The following is a 24,952-nucleotide window of genomic DNA, read 5'->3' on the forward strand; positions in this document are numbered from 1 at the left end:
GCAACTCACTGAAGCTCACAACTCACTGCAGCTCACCACAGATCGCAACTCACCACAGCTCGCAACTCACCACAGCTCGCAACTCACCACAGCTCGCAACTCACCACAGCTCGCAACTCACTGCAGCTCACAACAGATCACAACTCCCTGCAGCTCACACCAGCTCGCAACTCACCACAGCTCGCAACTCACTGCAGCTCACCACAGCTCGCAACTCACTGCAGCTCACCACAGCTCAAAACTCACTGCAGCTCTCCACAGCTCGCAACTCACTGCAGCTCACCACAGCTCAAAACTCACTGCAGCTCTCCACAGCTCGCAACTCACTGCAGCTCTCCACAGCTCACAACTCACTGCAGCTCCACAGCTCGCAACTCACTGCAGCTCACCACAGATCACACCTCACTGCAGCTCACCACAGATCACACCTCACTGCAGCTCAACACAGCTCGCAACTCACTGAAGCTCACAACTCACTGCAGCTCACCACAGCTCGCAACTGACTGCAGCTCACAACTCACTGCAGCTCACCACAGATCGCAACTCACCACAGCTCGCAACTCACCACAGCTCGCAACTCACCACAGCTCGCAACTCACCACAGATCACATCTCACTGCAGCTCACCACAGCTTGCAACTCACTGCAGCTCACTGCAGTGCACACCAGCTCGCAACTCACTGCAGTGCACACCAGCTCGCAACTCACTGCAGCGCACACCAGCTCGCAACTCACCACAGCTCGCAACTCACTGCAGCTCACCACAGCTCGCAACTCACTGCAGCTCCACAGCTCGCAACTCACCACAGCTCGCAACTCACTGCAGCTCACCACAGATCACACTTCACTGCAGCTCACCACAGATCACACCTCACTGCAGCTCACCACAGATCACACCTCACTGCAGCTCAACACAGCTCGCAACTCACTGCACGTCAACACAGCTCGCAATTCACTGCAGCTCACCACAGCTCGCAACTCATTGAAGAGCACCAGAGCATACCAGCTCGAAACTCACTGCAGCTTATCACAGCTTGCAACGCCATGAAGCTTATCACAAATCGAAATACACTGAAGAGCACCACAGCTCGCAACTCACTGCAGCTCACCACAGATCACACCTCACTGCAGCTCACCACAGATGGCAACTCACTGCAGCTCACCACAGATGGCAACTCACTGCAGCTCACCACAGATGGCAACTCACTGAAGAGCACCAGAGCATACCAGCTCGAAACTCACCGCAGCTTATCAGAGCTCACAACTCACTGAAGAGCACCACAGCTTGCAACTCATTGAAGCTTATCACAACTCGCAATTCACTGAAGAGCACCACAGCTCGAACCTCACTGCAACTCACAGTACCTCATCACAGCCTGCAACCTGTAGCTCACCACACTAGCAACTGACCACACGTCAACACAGCCTGCAAACTAGCTCACCACACTAGCAACTGGCCACACCTCAACACAGCCTGCAAACTGTAGGTCACCACACCAGCAACTCACAACACACCCTGCAAACTGTAGTTCACCACACCAGCAACTCACACCACCACAACACAGTCTGCAACCCGTAGTACACCACACTAACAACTGACCACACGTCAACACATCCTGCAAACTAGCAACTGACCACACCTCAACACAGCCTGCAAACTGTAGTTCACCACACCAGCAACTCACAGCACCACAACACAGCCTGCAAACTGTAGCTCACAACACTAGCAACTTACAGCACCACAACCTAGCCTGTAAACTGTAGCTCACAACACTAGCAACTCACAGCACCACAAGACAGCCTGCAAACTGTAGCTCACCATACCAGCAACTCACAGCACCACAATATAGCCTGCAAACTGTAGCTCACCACACTAGCAACTGACCACACCTCAACACAGCCTGCAAACTGTAGCTCACCACACTAACAACTCGCAGCACCACAACACAGCCTGCAAACTGTAGCTCACCACACTAACAACTCGCAGCACCACAACACAGCCTGCAAACTGTATCTCTCAACACCAGCAACTCACAGCACCACAATACAGCTTGTAAACTGTAGCTCACGACACCAGCAACTCACAGCACCTCATCACAGCCTGCAACCTGTGGCACACCACACTAGCAACTGACCACACGTCAACACAGCCTGCAAACTGTAGCTCACCACACCAGCAACTCACAGCACCACAACACACCCTGCAAACTGTAGTTCACCACACCAGCAACTCACACCACCACAACACAGTCTGCAACCCGTAGTACACCACACTAACAACTGACCACACGTCAACACAGCCTGCAAACTAGCTCACTACAATAGCAACTGAACACACCTCAACACAGCCTGCAAACTGTAGCTCACCACACCAGCAACTCGCAGCACCTCAAACAGCCTGCAAACTGTAGCTCACCACACTAACAACTGACCACACCACAACACAGCCTGCAAACTGTAGCTCACCACACCAGCAACTCACAGCACCACAACACAGCCTGCAAACTGTAGCTCACCACACTAGCAACTGACCACACCTCAACACAGCCTGCAAACTGTAGCTCACCACACCAGCAACTAACAGCACCACAACACAGCCTGCAAACTGTAGCTCACCACACTAGCAACTGACCACACCTCAACACAGCCTGCAAACTGTAGCTCACCACACTAACAACTGACCACACCACAACACAGCCTGCAAACTGTAGCTCACAACACCAGCAACTCACAGCACCACAACACAGCCTGCAAACTGTAGCTCACAACACTAGCAACTCACAGCACCACAAGACAGCCTGCAAACTGTGGCACACCACACTAGCAACTGACAGCACCTAAACACAGCCTGAAAACTAGCTCACCACACCAGCAACTGACCACACCTCATCACAGCCTGCAAACTGTAGCTCACCACACCAGCAACTCACACCACCACAACACAGCCTGCAAACTGTAGCTCACCACACTAACAACTGACCACACCTCAACACAGCCTGCAAACTGTAGCTCATCACACTAACAACTCGCAGCACCACAACACAGCCTGCAACCGGTAGTACACCACACTAACAACTGACCACACGTCAACACATCCTGCAAACTAGCAACTGACCACACCTCAACACAGCCTGCAAACTGTAGCTCACCACACCAGCAACTCACAGCACCACAACACAGCCTGCAAACTGTAGCTCACCACACCAGCAACTCACAGCACCACAACACAGCCAGTAAACTGTAGCTCACAACACTAGCAACTCACAGCACCACAACACAGCCTGCAAACTGTAGCTCACAACACCAGCAACTCACAGCACCACAACACAGCCTGCAAACTGTAGCTCACAACACTAGCAACTCACAGCACCACAAGACAGCCTGCAAACTGTGGCACACCACACTAGCAACTGACAGCACCTAAACACAGCCTGAAAACTAGCTCACCACACCAGCAACTGACCACACCTCATCACAGCCTGCAAACTGTAGCTCACCACACCAGCAACTCACACCACCACAACACAGCCTGCAAACTGTAGCTCACCACACTAACAACTGACCACACCTCAACACAGCCTGCAAACTGTAGCTCATCACACTAACAACACGCAGCACCACAACACAGCCTGCAACCGGTAGTACACCACACTAACAACTGACCACACGTCAACACATCCTGCAAACTAGCAACTGACCACACCTCAACACAGCCTGCAAACTGTAGCTCACCACACCAGCAACTCACAGCACCACAACACAGCCTGCAAACTGTAGCTCACCACACCAGCAACTCACAGCACCACAACACAGCCAGTAAACTGTAGCTCACAACACTAGCAACTCACAGCACCACAACACAGCCTGCAAACTGTAGCTCACCACACCAGCAACTCACACCACCACAACACAGTCTGCAACCCGTAGTACACCACACTAGCAACTCACAACACCTCAAACAGCCTGCAAACTGTAGCTCACCACACTAGCAACTCACAGCACCACAACACAGCCTGCAAACTGTAGCTCACCACACTAACAACTGACCACACCACAACACAGCCTGCAAACTGTAGCTCACCACACCAGCAACTCACAGCACCACAACACAGCCTGCAAACTGTAGCTCACCACACTAGCAACTGACCACACCTCAACACAGCCTGCAAACTGTAGCTCACCACACTAACAACTCGCAGCACCTCAAACAGCCTGCAAACTGTAGCTCACCACACTAGCAACTCACAGCACCACAACACAGCCTGCAAACTGTAGCTCACCACACTAACAACTGACCACACCACAACACAGCCTGCAAACTGTAGCTCACCACACCAGCAACTCACAGCACCACAACACAGCCTGCAAACTGTAGCTCACCACACTAGCAACTGACCACACCTCAACACAGCCTGCAAACTGTAGCTCACCACACTAACAACTCGCAGCACCTCAAACAGCCTGCAAACTGTAGCTCACCACACCAGCAACTCACAGCACCACAACACAGCCTGCAAACTGTAGCTCACCACACTAACAACTGACCACACGTCAACACATCCTGCAAACTAGCAACTGACCACACCTCAACACAGCCTGCAAACTGTAGCTCACCACACTAGCAACTGACCACACCTCAACACAGCCTGCAAACTGTAGCTCATCACACTAACAACTCGCAGCACCTCAACACAGCCTGCAAACTGTAGCTTACTACACTAGCAACTCACAGCACCTCTGTCGGTGTACCCTAGACCCTGGTGAGAGCGCCCCCTGCGGTCAGTGCACCCTAGACTCTGGTGAGAGCGCCCCCTGCTGTCAGTGCACCCTAGACTCTGGTGAGAGCGCCCCCTGCTGTCAGTGCACCCTAGACCCTGGCGAGAGAGCCCCCTGCTGTCAGTGTACCCTAGACTCTGGTGAGAGCGCCCCCTGCTGTCAGTGTACCCTAGAGAGAGCGCCTCTACATCCTATATAACAGCAAGACCCCCAGACTACACCTCCCAGAATGCTGCGGAGGCGGACCGAGCGGAGGCCTGTTGCTAAGAGCAGGGTTTATCTTGGGTCTCGGTTGCCATGGTTACAATGTTTGTTGTACAGCCGGTGCCAGCATCCAGCAGCCGAAGGTACCTTTGACCTCTCTAAATATATCTGTGTTTGCAGAGCTCTCCGCCCCCGCCTGGCTGTGAATAGTCCGTCCCACAGAAACCTTGTTATACAGCATTCCCCCCCCGTGCGTCCCCCCACGCCCCATCCCCATCGATCCCCCAAGAAGCCAGCCTCCATCACTGACAGACAAGTGATGAGAGGTGAGGAGCTGGACCTTACCTGCCAGGAGCGCACTTTGTGGGCACCGTAGACTCAAGGCGCTCTCGGGCTGCACATGTATTTATTCATTACTAGAGCAGCCCCCGCCCCCCACCCCGGATGCCAGCTTCCATCAGACAGGGAATAGATGAGAGATCAGGAGGTGGGCCTTACCTACAAGGTAGCCTCAAGGCGCTATGGGGCAGGCACATGTATTTATTCATTTATAGAGCGCATGGGCACCGGAGAATTTCTTCCTATAGCTTTTAAACCCTGTTTAAAGTGGACGGGGTGTTCTAAGCCTGGACGGGCATCCGATGGCAGGGGGTTTCGGACAGGCCTATATGAAGGACCACTGTAATCATACGGCAGGACAGGGCCAAATTATGCGGCAGGGTTGAGGAAATTATGCGGCAGGTTTGAGGAAATTACGAGGCAGGGTTAAGGAATTATGAGGCAGGGTTGAGGAAATTATGCGTCAAGAAAAGGCAAATTATGCCGCATTATTTGTGTCATTTTTAACTTGGTAATACTGTCTAGGCATTGGTTGCACCTCATTGGTACCACCTTAACACCCAAATATAGCAATAAGCAACAGAAAGGTGTCCAGTCAACCTTTAAAAAGGGCCTCCCACTGCGCAGCAACAAGCGTTGCTTCATTTTTAGTAACTTTTGAACCATTTGAGCTAGAAACAAAAAAAAAAGTTTGCTTGTTAAAATCGGCAGATGATGGATTATGTGGCAAACTTTTAATTATGTGAAAATTGCCAGGACCGCACAATCACATAATTCCAGTGGCCCTGCCTATGGGGCAATCAGGCTGCGCCGGATGGGCTGGTCAGAGGTCAGTCTGCGCACTGCTTTTTGGCTGCTTGTGGGCCTATTTTATGGCCAGCTGCGCAAGTTTTTAGAGTTGATTTGCCTGTAATTAAAACAAACATTGTCAGCAGCAAGGCTACAGCTTTCAGTGTTCCATACCGTGCAAAACACTTCTAGAGCGCGTCTTTACAAGTTCAAAGCTGGTTTGCTTTGCAAACACGAGGCACTTTTTTATCTATCTAATTCACTGTTGGGGGCCACTTTTAGTTTGGTGTCCAGGCCTGTTTTCTGTCTCAGTCCGATTCTGAAGGCAGGGGCTTCGCAGGCACACGAGGGTCAGTCCTGCAAGAGGAACGGGGAGGAGCTTTAAACAGGATGCCCTGTTTCACCTGGTGCAGGACATGGGGACATCCACAGTAACCCCCTAACGGACACGTTTGGAGCTGCCCTGTGGTTGTATTGTTAACTCGGGGAGACCACAATACAGGGACGAAGAGTACACATGGGCCCACTGTCGCGCTGTCCAGAGAGGATGCTGAGATGATGCTAAGAGCATGAGAGGACGATGGGAGGATGCTAAGCAGATGATGGGAGGATGCTAAGCAGATGATGACAGGATGCTGACATGATACTAAGAGGATGCGGAGATGATCCTGAGAGGATCATGAGATGCTGAGATGATCCTAAGAGGATGCTGAGAGGATGCTTAGATGATGCTGAGATGATGCTGAGAGGATGCTTAGATGATGCTGAGATGATGCTGAGAGGATGCTTAGATGATGCTGAGATGATGCCGAGATGATGCCAAGAGGATGAGAGGATGCTAAGCAGATGATGACAGGATGCTGAAATGATACTAAGAGGATGCTGAGATGATCCTGAGAGGATCCTGAGATGATGCTTGGAAGATGCTAGCATGATGCTGAGATGATCCTAAGAGGATGCTGAGAGGATGCTTAGATGATGATGAAATGATGCTAAGAGGATGGCGAATGATCCTGAAAGGATGCTGAGAGGATGCTTAGATGATGAAGAGATGATACTAAGTGCATGCTAAGATGATCCTGAGAGGATCATAAGATGATGCTTAGAAGATTCTGAGATGATTCTAAGAGGATGCTTAGATGATGATGGGAAGAGGATGCTGATATGATAATAAGAGGATGCTGATATGATAATAAGAGGATGCTGATATGATTTTGAGATGATTCTAAGAGGATGCTGAAAGAAGGATCTAAGAGGATGCTGAGATGATGCTGGAAAAGTGCTGACAGGATGCTGAGATGTTAGGACAAAAGGAAGGACTGGCCTAAACATTCACAGTCACTGGATCCTATGCACTTGGTCTCAACACAAACCTCATAGACAAACAGGACGTCCAGATGCTTTGGTTCTCTAAGATGAGTGGGAGTGAACTGAAATTGTCTGGCCAGAGGTTGAGCAAGCAGGTTAAACCCTCTTCCCAGACCTGCATGATCTGCCAGTGACCTTGAGCAAATTGCTGGCTATCCTCTGGAGTCCATCCAACTGTCCCTCAAGCAGTCAATTGACAAAGGTGACCACAACTGAGGTCAGCATATGGTGGGAGTCTTCACCATAACACGAGCCGAAGGAGAAAGTAAGGTGCCTCAATGATTGACCAGATTGAATCTATAGATAAAATGAGATCTGGAAGAATGTGGATCCCTTTGGCACTCTGCAAGTAACCAACCTGAGAAGAGCGAGAGAGCGAGAGAGCGTGAGAGACCACTGTACTTCGATATTCAGAAACACAACTAGAACAGTACGAGGGGCCAATCGATCAGTAAATGGTGTCACAATACATCTCAAAACCCAAGCCGATATCAGCAAACATTCTAGAATGCCAGTTGTTGTGATAGTTAGCGATGCACCTCTGTGTAAAGGGAACTGTGATTCTCGCTACAGCGGAAGAAGACTTTCAGTGTGAGGCCGGACAGTCCTGCACCACCAACACGATCCCTCAAAATGGAGTCATCGATCGTGTCCAACACTACAGACAGATCTAGAGGTGGGATGTCTGCCGGTTGTCCCACATCCATCATGGAACCAAGTATATTTAAATTCACCACGAAGGCCTCAATTAAAAGTGCCTTCACAAATTGAGACACCACTGCAAACTGCACGGTTTGCATGGGCGTCGCAAGTGGGACAGAGTTTTCCAGCCCTCTTGCAGTTTTCTCAAGGTAAATATGAGCAGGTCAATTCTGCTGAAATTTACCCTGGAAGAAGCCCCACTAAATACAGAATAAGGCACCAAAACCAGCATGGTATTTCCCAATTCACTGGCAAGAACACAGAATAGATGCCATTTATTGCTGCCTTTAAGTTTCACACTAAAGGGCATAAGTATTTTTTTTTAAATCAGGAGCGATAAATATCGCACTGACAGTGGGGCACTTGTAAACTACGCCCAAAAGCAGTCCTTTGTTATTTCGCCGGCAATCCATCTGCCAGCAGTCAGGAAATATAAGGCTTCAAAATGGGTTCTTCCATAATCTCCACTCATGCGTGGAGTAGAGTCATATGACAAAGGTTCAATCTTGACTCAAGCATAGAGTAGAGTTATGTGAAAGGAATTCACTTATGGCTCAAGCGTTGAGTAGAGTCATATGACAGAGGTTCAATCTTGGGTCAAGCTTGGAATAGAGTCATATGACAGAGGTTCATTATTGGCTCAAGTGTGGAGTACAGTCATATGACGGAGGATCACTCTTGGCTCAAGCGTTGAGTAAAGTCATATGACAGAGGTTCAGTCTTCATTCAAGCATGGAGTAGAATCATATCACAGAAGTTCAATCTTGGTTCAAATGTACAGTAGAGTGATGTAACAGAGGATCAATCTTGGCTCAAGCGTGCAGTAGAATGACATCAGGGGTTCAATCTTGGATCAAGCATGGAGTAGAGTCATATGACAGAGGTTCAATCGTGAAGTAGAGTCCTATGTCAGAGATTCAGTCTTGGTTCAAGTGTGCAGTAGAGTGACATGTTGGGTTAAATCTTGGCTCAAGCGTGGAGTTGAGTCATGTGACAGAGGTTCAATCTTGGCTCACAAGTGGAGTAGAGTGATATGACAGAGGATCAATCTTGGCTCAAGCGTGGAGAAGAATGACGTCAAGGGTTCAATCTTGGCTGAAGCGTGGAGTAGAATCATATGACAGAGGTTCAATCTTGGCTCACAAGTGGAGTAGAATCATATGACAGAGGTTCAATCTTGGCTCAAACGTGCAGTAGTGAGACATGTCAGGAGTTCAATCTTTGCTCAAGCGTGGAGTAGAGTTATGACAGAGGTTCAGTCTTGGCTGAAGCATGGAGTAGAGTCATATGACAGAGTTTCAATCTTAGGTCAAGTGTGGACTAGAGTCATATGACAGAGGTTCAATCTTCGCTCAAGCGTGGAGTAGAGTCATATGACAGAAATTCATTCATGGCTCAAGCGTGGAGTAGTGTCATATGACAGAGGTTCAATCTTGGCTCAAATGTGCAGTAGTGAGACATGTCAGGAGTTCAATCTTCGCTCAAGCGTGGAGTAGAGTCCTATGACAGAGGTTCAATCTTGGCTCACAAGTGGAGTAGAATCATATGACAGAGGTTCAATCTTGGCTCAAGCATGGAGTAGAGTCATATGACAAAGGTTCAAACTTAGGTCTAGCATGTAGTACTGTCATATGACAGAGGTTCAATCTTGGCTCAAACGTGCAGTAGTGAGACATGTCAGGAGTTCAATCTTCGCTCAAGCGTGGAGTAGAGTCTTATGACAGAGGTTCAGTCTTGGCTGAAGCATGGAGTAGATTCATATGACAGAGTTTCAATCTTAGGTCAAGTGTGGACTAGAGTCATATGACAGAGGTTCAATCTTCGCTCAAGCGTGGAGTAGAGTCATATGACAGAAAGTCATTCATGGCTCAAGCGTGGAGTGGAGTCATATGACAAAGGTTCACTCTTGGCTCAAGTGTGGAGCAGATTCATATGAGAGGCTCAATCTTGGCTCATGCATGGAGAAGAGTCATATGACAGGAATTCACTGATGGCTCAAATGTGGAGTAGAGTCATATGACAGAGCTTCAGTCTTGGCTCAAGCGTGGAGTAGAGTCATACGACAGAGGTTCAATCTTAGGTCAAACGTGGAGTAGAGCCATATGACAGAGGTTCAGTCTTGGCTCCGGCATGGAGTAGAGTCATATGACAGAGGTTCAATCTTAGGTCAAGCGTGGAGTAGAGTCATATGACAGAGGTTCAATCTTCGCTGAAGCGAGTAGTCATATGACATAAATTCACTCATGGCTCAAGCGTGGAGTAGAGTCACATGACAGAGGTTCAATCTTAGGTCAAGCGTGGAGTGGAGTCATATGACAGAGGTTCAATCTTAGGTCAAGCGTGGAGTAGAGTTATATGACAGAGGTTTACTCTTGGCTCAAGTGTGGAGTAAAGTCATAAGACAGAGGTTCAATCTTAGGTCAAGCGTGGAGTAGAGTTATATGACAGAGGTTTACTCTTGGCTCAAGTGTGGAGTAAAGTCATAAGACAGAGGCTCAATCTTAGGTCAGGCGTAGAGTACGGTCATATAACAGAAATTAATTCATGGCTCAAGTGTGGAGTAGAGTCATATGACAGAGATTCAATCTTAGGTCAAACATGGAGTAGAGTCATATGACAGAGGTTCAATCTTAGGTCCAGCATGGAGTAGAGTTATATGACAGAGATTCAATCTTAGGTTAAACGTGGAGTAGAGTCATATGACAGAGGTTCAATCTTAGGTCAAGCGTGGAGTAGAATCATATGACAGGTTCAGTATTGGCTCAAGCGTGCAGTACAGTCAAATGGCAGAGGTTCAATCTTGCGACAAACGTGCAGTAGAGTGACATGTCAGTAGTTCAATCTTGGCTGAAGCACGGAGTAGAGGTACATAACAGAGGTTCTTTAAACCAGCTAACTCGAGTCCAGTTTATGTATTAAAAGGTAAGATGACTACTTTCTTACACACATCATGAACAATACCAGAGGTTAATATAATCACAAACCAGCACGCTCCTATGCTTGCATGATGGAACTATGACACATATCTTACATCACGTCCAAGTGAATTAAGGTTCTTTAATAAAATCACAAACCAGCAAGCTCCAATGCTTGTACGATGGAGCCAAGACACAGATGTTGCATCAGGCCCAAGTGATTTATATTTTATGAATTAACAAAATTACATACTACCAAGCTCCAACACTTATGTGATGAGCAAGGACACACATCTTACATGAAGTCCAGGCGATTTAAGGTTCATTAGTGCCTGCCTCGGCTCAGCTTTACTCATTACTCATTACTGGAAGAGTTAGAATGGTATGAGGGATGGCTGCTCATGACATGGAAAAAATAATGTTGTCATAAATGTCAGTATTTTAGTTCAGAAGTAAAATGCCAAAGTACCTTGCAGAAGGTGAGATGGCATGATCTCCATGGTAGATATCTATGGAGAGGAAAGAGCTGGCCATGAGCTCTCTGAGATATTTGAAGATGACTCAAGGAGAAAGTTGATAAAACTGGCCTTCATCATGTGAAGAAACGCTGTATAGCCATGGCCACTGGACTTATGTGAGAGGGGACTGTCAAATTAAGCAAGAGAGAAGACTAAATTATCCAGCAAGAAATGTGGCATGACGTTGCACATTATATGGCAGTATTATTGCATTATTATTTATTTTCTACTTATGTTAACACTGCCTGCTAAAGTTTCAACCTCATTAGTTACAGTTTAACACTCTAATACAGCAACAGGCAACTGAAAAGTGACCACAGGAGTTTTGCAAACATAACCCAGATGATGGCAAATGAAGATCAGTCCAGGCCATACACTGAAAGGTCAGATGGTGAATGATGGACTGGCCAGCTAACACTAAATCAAGGCTGTGCCCCCTGAACTGTGAGGGTTTCCTGGTCCACTGCCTCGACCCAAAGCCTTACAAGTTCTCAGCTAAGCGAGGATGGCAGCCTCCTAGGATTACCACAGAGGTCCTGACGAATGTGCAAGTCAAGTCCTAGAATCCTGCAGTCATTTTATCTTTTTCAATGTAACCAGGGGCGACTCCTCCATTAGGGCGGAGGAGTGTCATCCCCCCCCCCCCCCCAACCCCCTGCCAGCAGCAGAAGCTGCAAACCTGTCACCACGAAGGGATAATAAACTGGGTTTATTATCCCTTTGTGGTGGAAGGGGCGGGGCCAAGGGGGTGACGAGCACCGAGGGGAGTGCACTGTGCACTCCCCTCAGAGCGCATGTGTGTTTGGCAGGCCATCTCGGCCCAGCCAAACACACATGCGCTGTAGGATCTCTCCAGCCCAGCAACCGTAGAGCCTGCACAGGCTCCCAAGTCTGCCTGGGAGCGCCCATTCAGGGCGCTCCCTGCCAATCCTGACGCTGCTCTGAGCAGCGTCAGGATTGGCTGCAGGGCAGGCTGGGAGCCTGCGCCTGCCTGTGGAGACGGAGGAGAGGTGCGGCGAGGAGCGGGTAGGTTTTTATTTTATGTTATATTGATACGTTTTTCGACTCGCTCCCCGCGCTGCCCCCCCCAGCGTGCCGCTCCCCTCCCCTCCTCATTGAAGATGCGAGCCGTGACTGAATGTAACTGCTGTCACTTTGGGAACCACTAGCTTTCTTCCCTCCATGTTTTTCTCTAACACAAGAGCAAGGAGGGCGCTTGCTAGTTTGTTACTGTAGAGGAGCGCTGACGCCGCTGTATTCACTGAATGTAACAAAGTAACATCAAATATTCCAAAGAACAGGAAGGAATGAGAGGGAATCACTTTCAATTCTCCCTTTCAAGAGTTCTCTTTCAGCTGATAAAGCTGGAATAAAGTGACATAAGTTAACAATGGAAAGAATAAAATGATTGGCTGTTTATGAGATTTTGCACAGTTGGACATTCAAAGCCCCAAAAAGTGACTGGTGTAGCTGTCCCTGTAAGTTACACCCCAGTGTGCCAAGTGCCAGCTCCTAACCAACGTGCATCAACCTCCGATAGCCCCTCCCGCCCCCAAACACTATAAAAGGCCCAGTCTTACCTCATACTCTTGGCTTTTTGGAGTCTCCCTCAGGCCCTGCTCCAGGTCCTCACTAATGGGGGTCGGTGACAGCAGCTCCTCCAGCCAATGTGAGTCGGGTTCCCTGGCTCCAAGTACCTTCTTTGCCTCCAATTGGCTCTGCATCGGGTCAAAGTCGCTCACCTCCAAATTTCGGGCTTGGGTGACCACGGCCTCCCATGCTTCACTCTTCTCTGTGGTGCCCACCATGCACCAGGGCTCCCTTTCTTCTTTCAAAAAATGTTTCTCTTCCAGATGGTGCTCCTCTTTGGCTTCGAGCATTGACAAGCAAGAGTCATCCTCGCGGCTGGGGGTGGCATGTTCCACAGGGGCAAGCCCATGGTAGAGGACACATGGTTCAGCTGCAGGGTCAGAGAGCAGGATGGGTCTCAGTGGCTCTATCAGGCCTTGCGCATCCACCACCTCTGATGCCAGCCCAGTGTGGGAAATATCAGGCTCGGCTTCCAACTGGCACAACCTGGTAGGCCCAGTGTGGGGCTCAAACACCTCCTCTGCCTGGAAAACCTCAAACTTCAATCTCTGAGTATTCGATTCCTCTTGAGTCTCCTCAACATCAGGTGCTCCAGACAACGAGCCAACCTCCACTAAACCTTCAGAGACCGTAACCACGGAGTCATCTCTCTCCCTCCCCATCTCCATGCCAGTTTCTAGGCTGCTCTCTACCTTTTCAAACTTCTCAGGGGTCGAGGGCCTTGCCTTTTCTCCAGAATACTGCCTCCGTTCCCACTTGGGGAATTCTATTGCCTCTGGAGTATCATCAATTGCTTCTTCACTGGGAAGCTTTCGAAGCCTAGCTTTGGGGCCAGAATCCGTGATGGCCGTAATTGATGTTCTAAACAGATCGGATTCTTCTCTTTCTCCAACTGTAGCCAGTTCTGCGCTTCCATCAATGCCCGGCTCATGATACAACCTTGTTTCATGTGGTGGTGCACCCAACAGAGCATGGCCTGTGAGAGGGGCTGACACACCTGCTTCATCGCTCGGAGATTGCTTAGCCGCAGCAATCTCATTAGTGGAAGATGCAGGCAGGTTTGCTCTCCTTAATGCAAAATCAGACCTCCTCGCTGGAGAGTTCCATTCAAAGGACTCTGAAAGACTCCAGTCCATTCCTCCGAGGGATTGCTGGGACATAGCAGGAGTTTCACCTGGGTCTCTCGGGTAGAAATGTTCCATCTGGTGGGAGGCCATGCCCAGAAAGTGGCTTCCACCTCCCAGTGAACTGGAGCTCTCCACCTTTGGAGGCGAGCCAATTACTGCACCATCTGCCTCCCTAGGTGAGATTATCTTTGGGGTGGGGTGCTCAGAGGATGTAGTTTCAAGAGGTGTCCCTCCCAAAAGCATGCTAGAGGATAACTCGCTCTTCATGTTGGGCCTGCTAGAAATAGCAGGATCTGTAATGGCTGCAGAAGACACCCCAGTCCCAAGGCTAGAAGGCAGGTGAGTCTCCACAGAAGCTCTATTCGACTCCTTCAACAACGGAAGGCCTCCTGAAGAGCCGAGAGGCGCCCCACCCAGGAGAAGACTTGAGGTCAGCTCATTCGCTAGAACCGCTCTACTGGGATCCAAGGAGGATGAAGAGGTCTCTTCTGACATTAGCGGTACCTCTCTCACCGAGACATTTGACACAGGCTCCATATCCAGAAGGCTGGTGCGGACCGAGGTCTGCGCTCCTTGCTGATGGTCTAGTTTCTCATTCCAGGGATCACTGGGCATAATACGGGATGGAGGGATCTCTTTTGAGGTCTCATTAGAGGGGACGGAGGTGAAGGCTGCCAGGGGTTCAGGTGTAGCAGCAGGCATCTTCTCTGTCGTCCGATTCTGTATGCTTGAGGTTGACGGGCCTTCAACTTCAGGAGCTTCAGAAGGCACGGTGTTGGAGAGTGTGGTCTTCAGATGATCCATTACCTGTAAAAGCAAAAAAGACAAAGAGAGAGTTATGAGACACCACAACGAAAAACAAAGCGGGCAGAGGCATCTCAATCAGAAAGGAGAAGAGAGTTGTAAGTGCATCCCAAGTACTGTTCCTGAGAAGAGACCACTCACAACCTGGAGCAAGTCTTACAACAAACTTTATTTTTCCAGACCGTATACCAGTGTCCTGTGGACTGGGCAACAGCAGTGTTTGTGTGATGGGACCACAAAGACTGGGTTTATGCTGCTCTGAAGTCAAAAGACTTGCTTTCCTCTGGGTAAGATCAGAAAGATTGTTCTGTGCAGGACTAGAGAAGTTGGGTTTGTTCATTGCCTGAGGAAAAAAAATGCTGCTTTTGATTAAGATTTAGAGAGCAATTGTATGTTCCTTGTTGGTGAAGACACCCAACTGTTCCCTGTGGAACCAGGGAAGTCCTTACTGTTCTATGTCAAGTCAAGGTGTAATTTTTATGTTTAGGACCCAACAGAGTTTTTATTCTGTCCACGGCTAAAGTAGGGATTTGTTGGTCAGGTGTAGGCCCAGAGATGGAGTTCTTTGTTGGTCGCTTAACAGGAAGCGTGTGTGTATCTGGACCAAAGGTGTGGGTTTGTACTGCATGTTGGACTAGAACAGGGGTCATTTTTGTGTTTACCACAATCAGATGTGTTTGTTTGTTTTTTATGGGCAGGAAAATGTCTTGCTATGTAGGTCTAAACAGGAGGGTCACTTCCTCTTTGTGGGGTGAAAGAAGGGCTGTTTGTTTTGTGTAGAACTTGACAGGATTGTTTAAAAAGAAACAAATGACTGTCCCACTTGCAAATCTGGGTACTTCCTGTGTGTAGATCACAAGCTCTGCATGTCAGTAGTTTAATCTCTGGTTTCACCACATTTCCATTCCAACAGTTATATTAAAAAACACATTATACAGGATATTTGACCATTTTCATTAAAAAAAAATATACCAACAGTTTAACTTATTATGTAACATACATAGTTAAAACGTTTGTTGCTACTGAAAACAGCTAATGCATGAGTAAACATTTTGAAGGTCCTTTGTCCCCTGTTGTATGGGTTCACCCCTCTAGCACACATTTGATTGGTTACCCCAGAAGTAACTCTTGCCCCTCCCCACGTTTCTCACAGACTCCATCACCTCCTCTACTGGGGGCACCCCAAGAATAAAGGACCTCAGTGAAGGCAGAAACCCAAGCCTTCCTCAGTCATCTTCTGCACCACAAGGAGCAGACCAAGGGTGGGCATTCTTCATCTGAGGTTGGGCGTGTGAAGTGTCTGGGACCCTAAAAACCAAGCCAACACTCTAGGGCCCTTATCTGGTTTCACGAGCCTGCCCCTCTCTAGAACGAGACCTGACATCTGCACCAAATACCTATACTGAGAGGCTACGTCCGCACCCCAAAGGTGGAAGTTACATAAGGGATTCCTCAGGACTGGAGGGGCGAGGTGGGTTCTGGGAGTGGAGGAAGACTCTTTGTCGTGATGCAGTGTTCTTTAAAGAGGTGCACTCTGAGATCTTTCTTAAACTGGAACAGCACTGGGGCAGTCTTGATGGACTCGTGGATGCTGTTTCAGACCCTGGGCGCACAGAAGGCCTGCTGTTTCTTGCGTCCTACACAGATCTATGCGCTAGACACCGTACAACTCTTTATGGTGGATGAACACCATCAGAAGCCGGTTTGGTAATGTGGCTTTTTGGACTCATTGCTCCCGACCAACACCAGTGTTACATTACGCACCTTTGTAGAGCACATTTCTAACACTTGTGTGGTACTGTAGAGTCAATAACAATTCCTGTTTCTTGGTGCCCTATCAAGGTCCAGGCAACAATCCCCCTTCATTCACTGCTGGTAATACCCACCGTCCACCTATATGAAGAAATGCTCATCGCCTGAGGTACCATGCACCACCCTAAAAGTTTTAACATTACTCCCTAGGCCAGACCTCCACACCCCATCTCTAGAGCTTTCCCCTCCAGTTGGATGTAGTGATGTCTATCTTGACTTCACCGGATGAGCCCACCTGTGTTCACCACACCCTTAACGATGGCACTCGATGCACACCTGACTCATCGAGTGGTGGTTGTGAGAGTGCACCACGACAAATGCAAGCTATTTTGGGGGTATTGGGGATCCCCCCTTTTTTAAACAGATTTGTAATTCTAGTTCCAAGTACCTGATTTAGACTTTGTTTGAAACAACAGAAGGATACACCAGCAGCCTAGTCAATGGAGGGCGTGTACACCTTGTGGGGTGCTGGGCCTTCACAGTAACCCTATACTCTGTCCCTGAGGACTTCTAGGCCGGTGACGTGGCTCAGTTTATTATTTTACATGAACAACTGTCTCGGTGTGCTCACTTCTGAAGCAGGGCGTGCCACTATCACCTTCCATCATGGCTTCCGCACAATGCCCTGGTGACCTCCTCCCGAGAAAGTGGCACACAGTCCAGTCTCTCTGTGGGAGGGGAGGTGTTGGGCTTCACTGCTACTGAACTAAAAGCCTGATTTACAGGTGAATGGTAAGTGGAAACCAGCAAGGGTTGGTGGCTGTCCACCTCCAAATAGTGCAGGGAGGAGAGGGGGCTATGGTAACTATTGACCACAGAGCACCCCCTCCATGCCCACCACCGAGATAACGAGATCCAACACTGTTGAGGGTGGTAACCGCGCACACATACTGTGACACCTGTAAGGGCAGTTTAACCACAGCAGCACAGTATGTATGATATCTGTAAGGACAGTTTAATCAAGAAAGCACTGCATGAATGATATCTGTAAGGGCAGTCTAACCACAAGAGCACAATATGTATTGTATCTGTAAGGGGCAGTTTAACAGTGAAAGCACAGTATGTATGATATCTGTAAAGGCAGTTTAACCATGAAAGCACAGCATGAATGATATCTGTAAGGGCAGTTTAACCACAACAGCACAGTATGTATTGTATCTGTAAGGGGCAGTTTAATCACAAGAGCACAGTATGTATGATATCTATAAGGGCAGTTTAACCACAGCAGCACAGTATGTATGATATCTGTAAGGGGCAGTTTAATCACAAGAGCACAGTATGTATTGTATCTGTAAGGGCAGTCTAACCACAAGAGCACAGTATGTATTGTAGATATAAGCGGCAGTTTAACCATGAAAGCACAGTATGAATTACATCTGTAATGGCAGTCTAACCAAAAAAGCACAGTATATATGATACCTATAAGGACAGTTTAACCATGAGAGCACATTATGTATGATATATCTAAGGACAGTTTATGCATAAGAGCACAGGTGTATGATATCTCTAAGGACAGTTTAAGCACAAAAGCACAGTGCGTATGATATCTCTAAGGGCAGTTTCCCCTGGAGAGCACAGTATATATAATATTTGTAAGGGCAGTTTAACCATGAGAGAACAGTATGTATGATATCTGTAAGGACAGTTAAACCACATGAGCACAGTATGTATGATAAATGTAAGGGCGGTTTAACCACAAGAGCACAGTATGTATGATATGTGTAAGGGCAGTTTAGCCATGAGAGCACATCATGAGTGATATCTATAAGGGAAGTTTAACTGCAAGAGCACAGTATGTATGATACCTGTATGGGGAGTTTAACCTTGAGATCATAGTATGTATGCTATCAGTAAGGGCAGTTTAACCGAGAGCACACCACGTATGATATGTGTGAGGACAGTTTAACCACGAGAGCACAGTATGCATGATATCAGTACGGGCAGTTTAACCAGGAGAGCACAGTATTATGATATTTTTAAGGGCAGATTATTCATAAGAGCACAGTATACATGCTATCTGGAAAGGCAGTTTAACCATGAGAGAACAGTATGTATATCTGATACTTGCAAGGGAAGTTTACCCAGCGAAGCATAGTATGTATGATATCTGTAATGGCAGATTAGGAAGGAGAGCACAGTATGAATATGTATGATATCTGTAAGCACAGTGTAACCATGAAAGCACATAATTAGTGATATCTGTAAGGACAGTTTAACCACAGGAGCATAGTATGTATGATACCTGTATGGGCAGTTTAACCTTGAGAGCATAGTAAGCCTGCTATCAGTAAGGGCAGTTTAGCCATGAGAGCACAGTATGTATGCTATGTGTAAGGGCAGTTTAAACATGAGAGCACAGAATATATATCTGTAAGGGACAGTTTAACCACAAGAGCACAGTATATATGATGGCTTTAAGGACAGTTTAACCATGAGAGCACAGTTTGTGTGATAGCTATAAGGACAGTTAAACCGTGAGAGCACAGTATGTATGAAATATGTAAAGGCAGTTTAAGCAGAAGAGCACAGTATGTATGAAATATGTAAGGGTAGTTTAAGCACAAAAGCACAATACGTAGGATATCTCTAGGGACAGTTTACCCAGGAAAGCACAGTATGTATGATATCTGTAAGGGCAGTTTAACCACAAGGGCACAGTATGTATGATATCTGTAAGGGCAGTTTAACCATGAGAGCACAGCATGTGTGATATCTGTGTGGGCAGTTTAACCACAAGGGCACAGCATGTGTGATATCTGTAAGGGCAGTTTAACCATGAGAGCACAGCATGTGTGATATCTGTAAGGGCAGTTTAACCATGAGAGCACAGCATGTGTGATATCTGTAAGGGCAGTTTAACCATGAGAACATTACATGACACTTGCATGGCGCACGCTAACTGTACAAGCATAGTACGCATGATATCTGAAAGGAGCCCACTGTGAGGATGAAAGCTGTCCCTCAGCATCCCTGGCTGCACCATTCAGCCCTTGTCTGCCTCTTCTGGTTCCCCCTGTGTGTTTTTTTTTTTTTTTTTTACACATTGGCCTTGTATGTCCACACCACTGTGTGGCAGCTTCACACAATAAACTCAAGTCTGCTGGTGAAGGTTAATACACATCAGGCATCTCCACCTAAAGCCGGGCAGGCACCCCACCTTCGCATGAACCTAGAGGAAGACGGACTGCTGAGCACAGGGATTCAAGGCTCATGGTTCCGGTCTTTGCACCCACATTCTTAGTAGAGATGCCCAGTTGTCATCCCAGCAGCCCTTCACCCCCTGATTGTGCCCTCTGTAAGAAGATAGTGGCTGCCAGGTTCACCCAGCTGGGTGTCGGTGGGAATGCAGCTGCCACTGGGGTCTTGCTTGGGCCTGCACCCAGGTTCTCGAACGTCACCTGGGAGGGCTTGAACTGCCACTCAAATGTCTGCCCAGCAACAGACTCTGGGCGTTGTACCAGTGATGCCCCCTTTGGGGCTTGCCTGTCAGAAGTCTGGTTTCTGATACTAAATGCACATTCCAGTGGACATCTGCTCTCCATGCCCCGAGCCCTGCCAAATTTCCCAGGTCCATGTCTGATGTGCTGCTCCAGTTCAGGCCTTTTCTTTGAATTCTGGGACTTGTAGTCTTGTTTATTGTATTATAAAACAGGACTACAAGTATCACAATTCAAAGAAAACAACCTGAACTGGAGCAGCACACCAGGAATGGGCATGGGAAAGTTTGCACCTATGTGCCCCTCCCGTGAAATGCTGCTTGCTTCGTTTGGTTGGGAGTAGGGGTTCAAAGGTGGCCAACCTGAAGGTTAGGCTGTCACTTCCGGCCAGACATCCAGAGAAATACTGACCCCTGAGCACTGTGTTATTTACAGCAAGGCTTGACTAAGCCTGAAAACCACAAAGAAAGCGCCTTGACGCGAATCCACTGCTGCCCTCTGCAGGTAAGGAGGAGCCGGCATGAGGAGGAAGGCCTGCAGCACCCTGCAAAGAGCAGGAACTGCTGGTCTGCTCCTGCAGGAAGAGCTGGTGGTGGCCTAAGGTGGCCTACAGAAGAGGACCTGCTAGGAAGAGCTCCTTGTATTCATGTGCTAACAGTATCTTACCCAGTGCTTAATTTGTAAAATAGTGAAGGCCGGTGCCCCCACCGGCAACCAGCGCCTCAAATAAGCCCTGTCTTATCACTTTATTACCCAAGAGGAACATTTTTCTCCCAGGATCTCTGTTGATGTCCTGTTCAAGGGAGCTCAGCGACTTCCTTCTATGACATACGATGGCCAAGTTAGAACAGGCCCAATTGTTTGGGGTCATCATGACCCTAAACCAGGGATTCCTACATGCCTGGTGTACGAGCCAATGTGCCAGTGAGTGCCCCTAGACCACTGGGTACCACCAACACTAGGCTATGTTGGCAAGAATCAGTAGAATTCAAGACGTTCACGTCTCCGGACACCCTTGGGTGGCAACCACAAGGAGCTAACTTCCCCTAGCTCCGGGTGGCCCTCAGGACCAGGGCTGGGCTTTATAGCAGTGCGACTGGTGTGGCCGCACGGGGCAGGGACCTCAGGGGAGGCGGTGGGCTTAGCTATAACTTAAGATTTAAAAGCACCTGCTGCAGAGTTCCTTGTGAGTCCAGCTTTCAGGCACCAATACAAATCTCAAGATAACTCTTGTGATTAATGTTCCTGCGTGAGAGAGATGTGAGTTTTGTCTAGTGGCAGTTTTGACTTGCCAAAAAGTAGCGCAGAGGCTTAGTGTGCCTGCTGCAAAGAACAGAACTGTATTTTATGTGGATGGCTAAGTGGATTAGTAAAGCCAGCCTTTACCAGCGCTTTAAAACAAATGAAATGTATGTGAGAGAGGGGCTATGGAGGGATGAGTGCACTTTTGCCAGGTATTAGTGAGGGAGGGGGCGCACAAAAGATTGTTGCACTGGGCGCCACTAGCGCTAAAGCCGTTCCTGCTCAGGACTCGCTCTCAAGACAAATGTAGCCAAACTCTCCACTTGGTGATGGGAGCCAGTAGGCTTTGGTACACCACCAGCTCTTTTTCTAATTTTGTAAACATCACCATGTTGCAACTAGACACACCCTACTGTACTTGAACCCACGAATTTTGGGTAAGGGCCAGAGCTCTTGACAAACCTTAGTTATTTTTTTTTATTTTTTCCAAATCTCCTTATTAGCATTTTTTTGTTTTAATTGAAACATTTCAGCCTTACATCTTTTCAGTTGTAAATTAAGCAAGTAAAACATCACAAGAAGCAGTTTCTTGCAGATATTAAACTCTCATCTCCTCCTGTTGTCACAAAAATGTCCAACCTTCTCTGGCCTTAGTTCCTAGTGGGTCGCAAATTGACCTACGTCATGCATATTAATTAGGTAGGCCACAATTTGTGACCAGTTGGGAATGGCAGCTGTAACAGGAATCATGGCCTGCTGGGGTCAGCAGACCACTGTGTCTGTGTTTGTTAAAAAAAAAATATATATATATATTTAGAATGAAAAGTCCAGCCTGTTTTCTTTAAAGGAAAACGGGATGCGTTTAAAATGAAAACATGAAACTTTGCCTGCTCTTAAAATATATTAATATTTACATTCCCCCCCCCCCCCCCCGGGACCCCTTCCCTTGCGAATGGGTTACCACCAGTTTGGAACTGGTTGTGAAGTATTACTGTTTTGAGACTGGAATTCGGTTGCAAATCAGTGATACATTTCTATTTGGTATTTGGAAGGGATTCCCTAAACAAGTTACTGAATCACATTTTTGCCTCTTGTACATTGGAAAAAGCATTTTACCAATCGCAAACGGCCAGAAAAATGCTTTGTACAGCTGGCCCTAACGTCTCCTGCGCCCACAGCAAAGGCATGACACCTTGCATGGTGGCTACAGGCGAGCACGTTAATGGCCTGGGCTGAAGACAGCCGATACATATGAAGTTGAAGATGTTCTTCAGCTTGGCCTCACCTTCAGTTCTGCAACCAACATCTAATACCTAAAACTAACATGAGGCATTCAGTGAAGCTCTCCCGAGCCATCTAATTGCCCTTTTCTGGGCCCCAAGGAATGCCCTTTTTTTGGTGCCGATGTAGCAATAGCCACTGGCCTCATTAATGGGTTCAGAAGGTACCACCAGAGGCAGTCTTCTACGTGGCTTGGACCATCCGGCTCACCTCTACCCGGTGCTCCCCACACCACTAAAAGTGCCTGAGAGAAAATGGACAAGGCCAACATCTGACCAACCATACTATCTATGGAGAAGGCAACCAGGCATCATGTAACAGTTCCATAATATGTTCCTGAATTGAAGTGAATTATTTTTGTTTCCCTCTCACCCTAGGTCGAGACAGGAGAAAAGTCTCCTTTGATAGTGGTAACTCCAATCTTTGTATTCTAGACTCACAGTGTACTCGCCCACCACAGTGTGGGCACTGTGATGGGGTGGTATTCAATCCCACTCTCTTCCAAGTCCCATTCAAGAGTCTGTGTTGACGGATTGGAAGAGCCCACAGACACTACGGAATGATTCTGGATCAAGGTCAAGGGATCACTCCAAGATGAGGAAACACCAGAGTGAGACCCAGAAGGCCACGGAGGTGTTAGTCCACTGGAGCAGTTGTTAGCCCAGTGACATCAGTAGGGTAGAACCGATAAGAATTCCATCAATGATGCAACATGGAAGGAAATGTCGCTAGGACCAAAGGTGTATCTACAGAAACTTTTTACCAGTAGACAAAGTCCTGGAAAATTGAAGGTCTTGGAATCTAATGGTTTATTTAGAGTTTGGAGGTAATGCCTGTTTCGGTGAAGCATGCAGGGTGAGAGGGCTCCCCATCTAGAAGAGATGACAATTCAAGATTCTGACTCACGCCTACAAGGCCTGCCATAACCTGGAAACAGCATACATCAACCATTGTCTCAGTTTCCACCAACCCTCAAGACACCTACTCTCCATCCACCTCACCCCCGCACACACTCCCTGCATAGGCCAAAGCCACATTGGAGGCCGTTCCTTCTCCCACCTCGACGCTAAGACCTAGAACGACCTCCACCTGCAAACAGCGCTCTCCCTCGTGGAATTCAAAAAGGGACTCAAGACCAGGCTCTTCAACTGAGGCCAGCCAGATCCTCAGTGCCTGAATATCCTCAGGGATGATTCGTCACACGCTACAAGTTCTGTCTGAATCAATCAGTAATTTGTTAAGCATGCTACTCACCTGGTAGGGTCTGAAGGCCCTGGGGAGAGGGGGGTGCTACTGCTCGAAGAGCCAGGTCTTGAGGCGCTTCCTGAAGGTCAGGAGGTCCTGGGTCAGATGTAGGTTGACGGGGAGGGAGTTCCAGGTTTTGGCGGCAAGGTGGGAGAAGGATCTGCCGCCGGCTGTGGTACGATGGACGGCGGCGAGGTTGGCGGAGCAGAGCTGGCGTGTCAGGATGTGGAAGTTGAGACTCTCGTTGAGGTAGGCAGGTCCGGCATAGTGGAGAGCCTTGTGAGCGTGGATCAGGAGTTTGAAGATGATTCTTTTGTTGACGGGTAGCCAGTGGAGGTCTCTGAGGTGGGCTGAGATGTGTTTGTGGCGAGGGAGGTTAGGGATGAATTGTGCGGAGGCGTTCTGGATGCGCTGGAGTTTTCTCTGGAGCTTGGCCGTTGTTCCTGCGTAGAGTGCGTTGCCGTAGTCCAGTCTGCTGCTGACAAGAGCGTGGGTGACTGTTCTTCTGGTTTCAATGGGGATCCATCTGAAGGTCTTGCGAAGCATGCGGAGGGTGTTGAACGATGAGGACGAGATGGCGTTGACTTACTGGGTCATAGTGAGCGATGAGTCCAGTATGAAGCTGAGGCTGCGTGCGTGGGTGGTGGGCGTTGGGGCGGCTCCCAGAGTGGCAGGCCACTAGGGGTCGTCCCATGCTGATTTGTTGGAGCCGAAGATGATGATCTCGGTCTTCTCTGAGTTTAGTTTGAGGCGGCTAGCCTCCATCCAGTTGACGATGGCGTGAAGTCCGGTATGGAGGTTGGT

General features: G+C 48.3%; 1 protein-coding gene across 3 annotated transcripts in view; it reads right to left on the minus strand.

The window, feature by feature from the left end:
* The window catches only part of TNKS1BP1 (tankyrase 1 binding protein 1), a 583,852-nt gene that overhangs the window by 103,394 nt on the left and 455,506 nt on the right, over positions 1–24,952 (minus strand). For all 3 annotated transcript variants that reach the window (XR_011203085.1, XM_069233037.1, XM_069233036.1), the window contains exon 5: positions 13,191–15,134. Coding sequence is in view for 2 of the 3 variants with exons in the window: in XM_069233037.1 (XP_069089138.1) it covers positions 13,191–15,134 (1,944 nt within the window). In the remaining variant the exon portion in view is untranslated. The remainder of the gene's footprint in view (positions 1–13,190; positions 15,135–24,952) is intronic.

The sequence above is a fragment of the Pleurodeles waltl genome, chromosome 4_2, assembly GCF_031143425.1.
Source record: "Pleurodeles waltl isolate 20211129_DDA chromosome 4_2, aPleWal1.hap1.20221129, whole genome shotgun sequence".
NCBI classification, from domain to species: Eukaryota; Metazoa; Chordata; class Amphibia; order Caudata; family Salamandridae; genus Pleurodeles; species Pleurodeles waltl.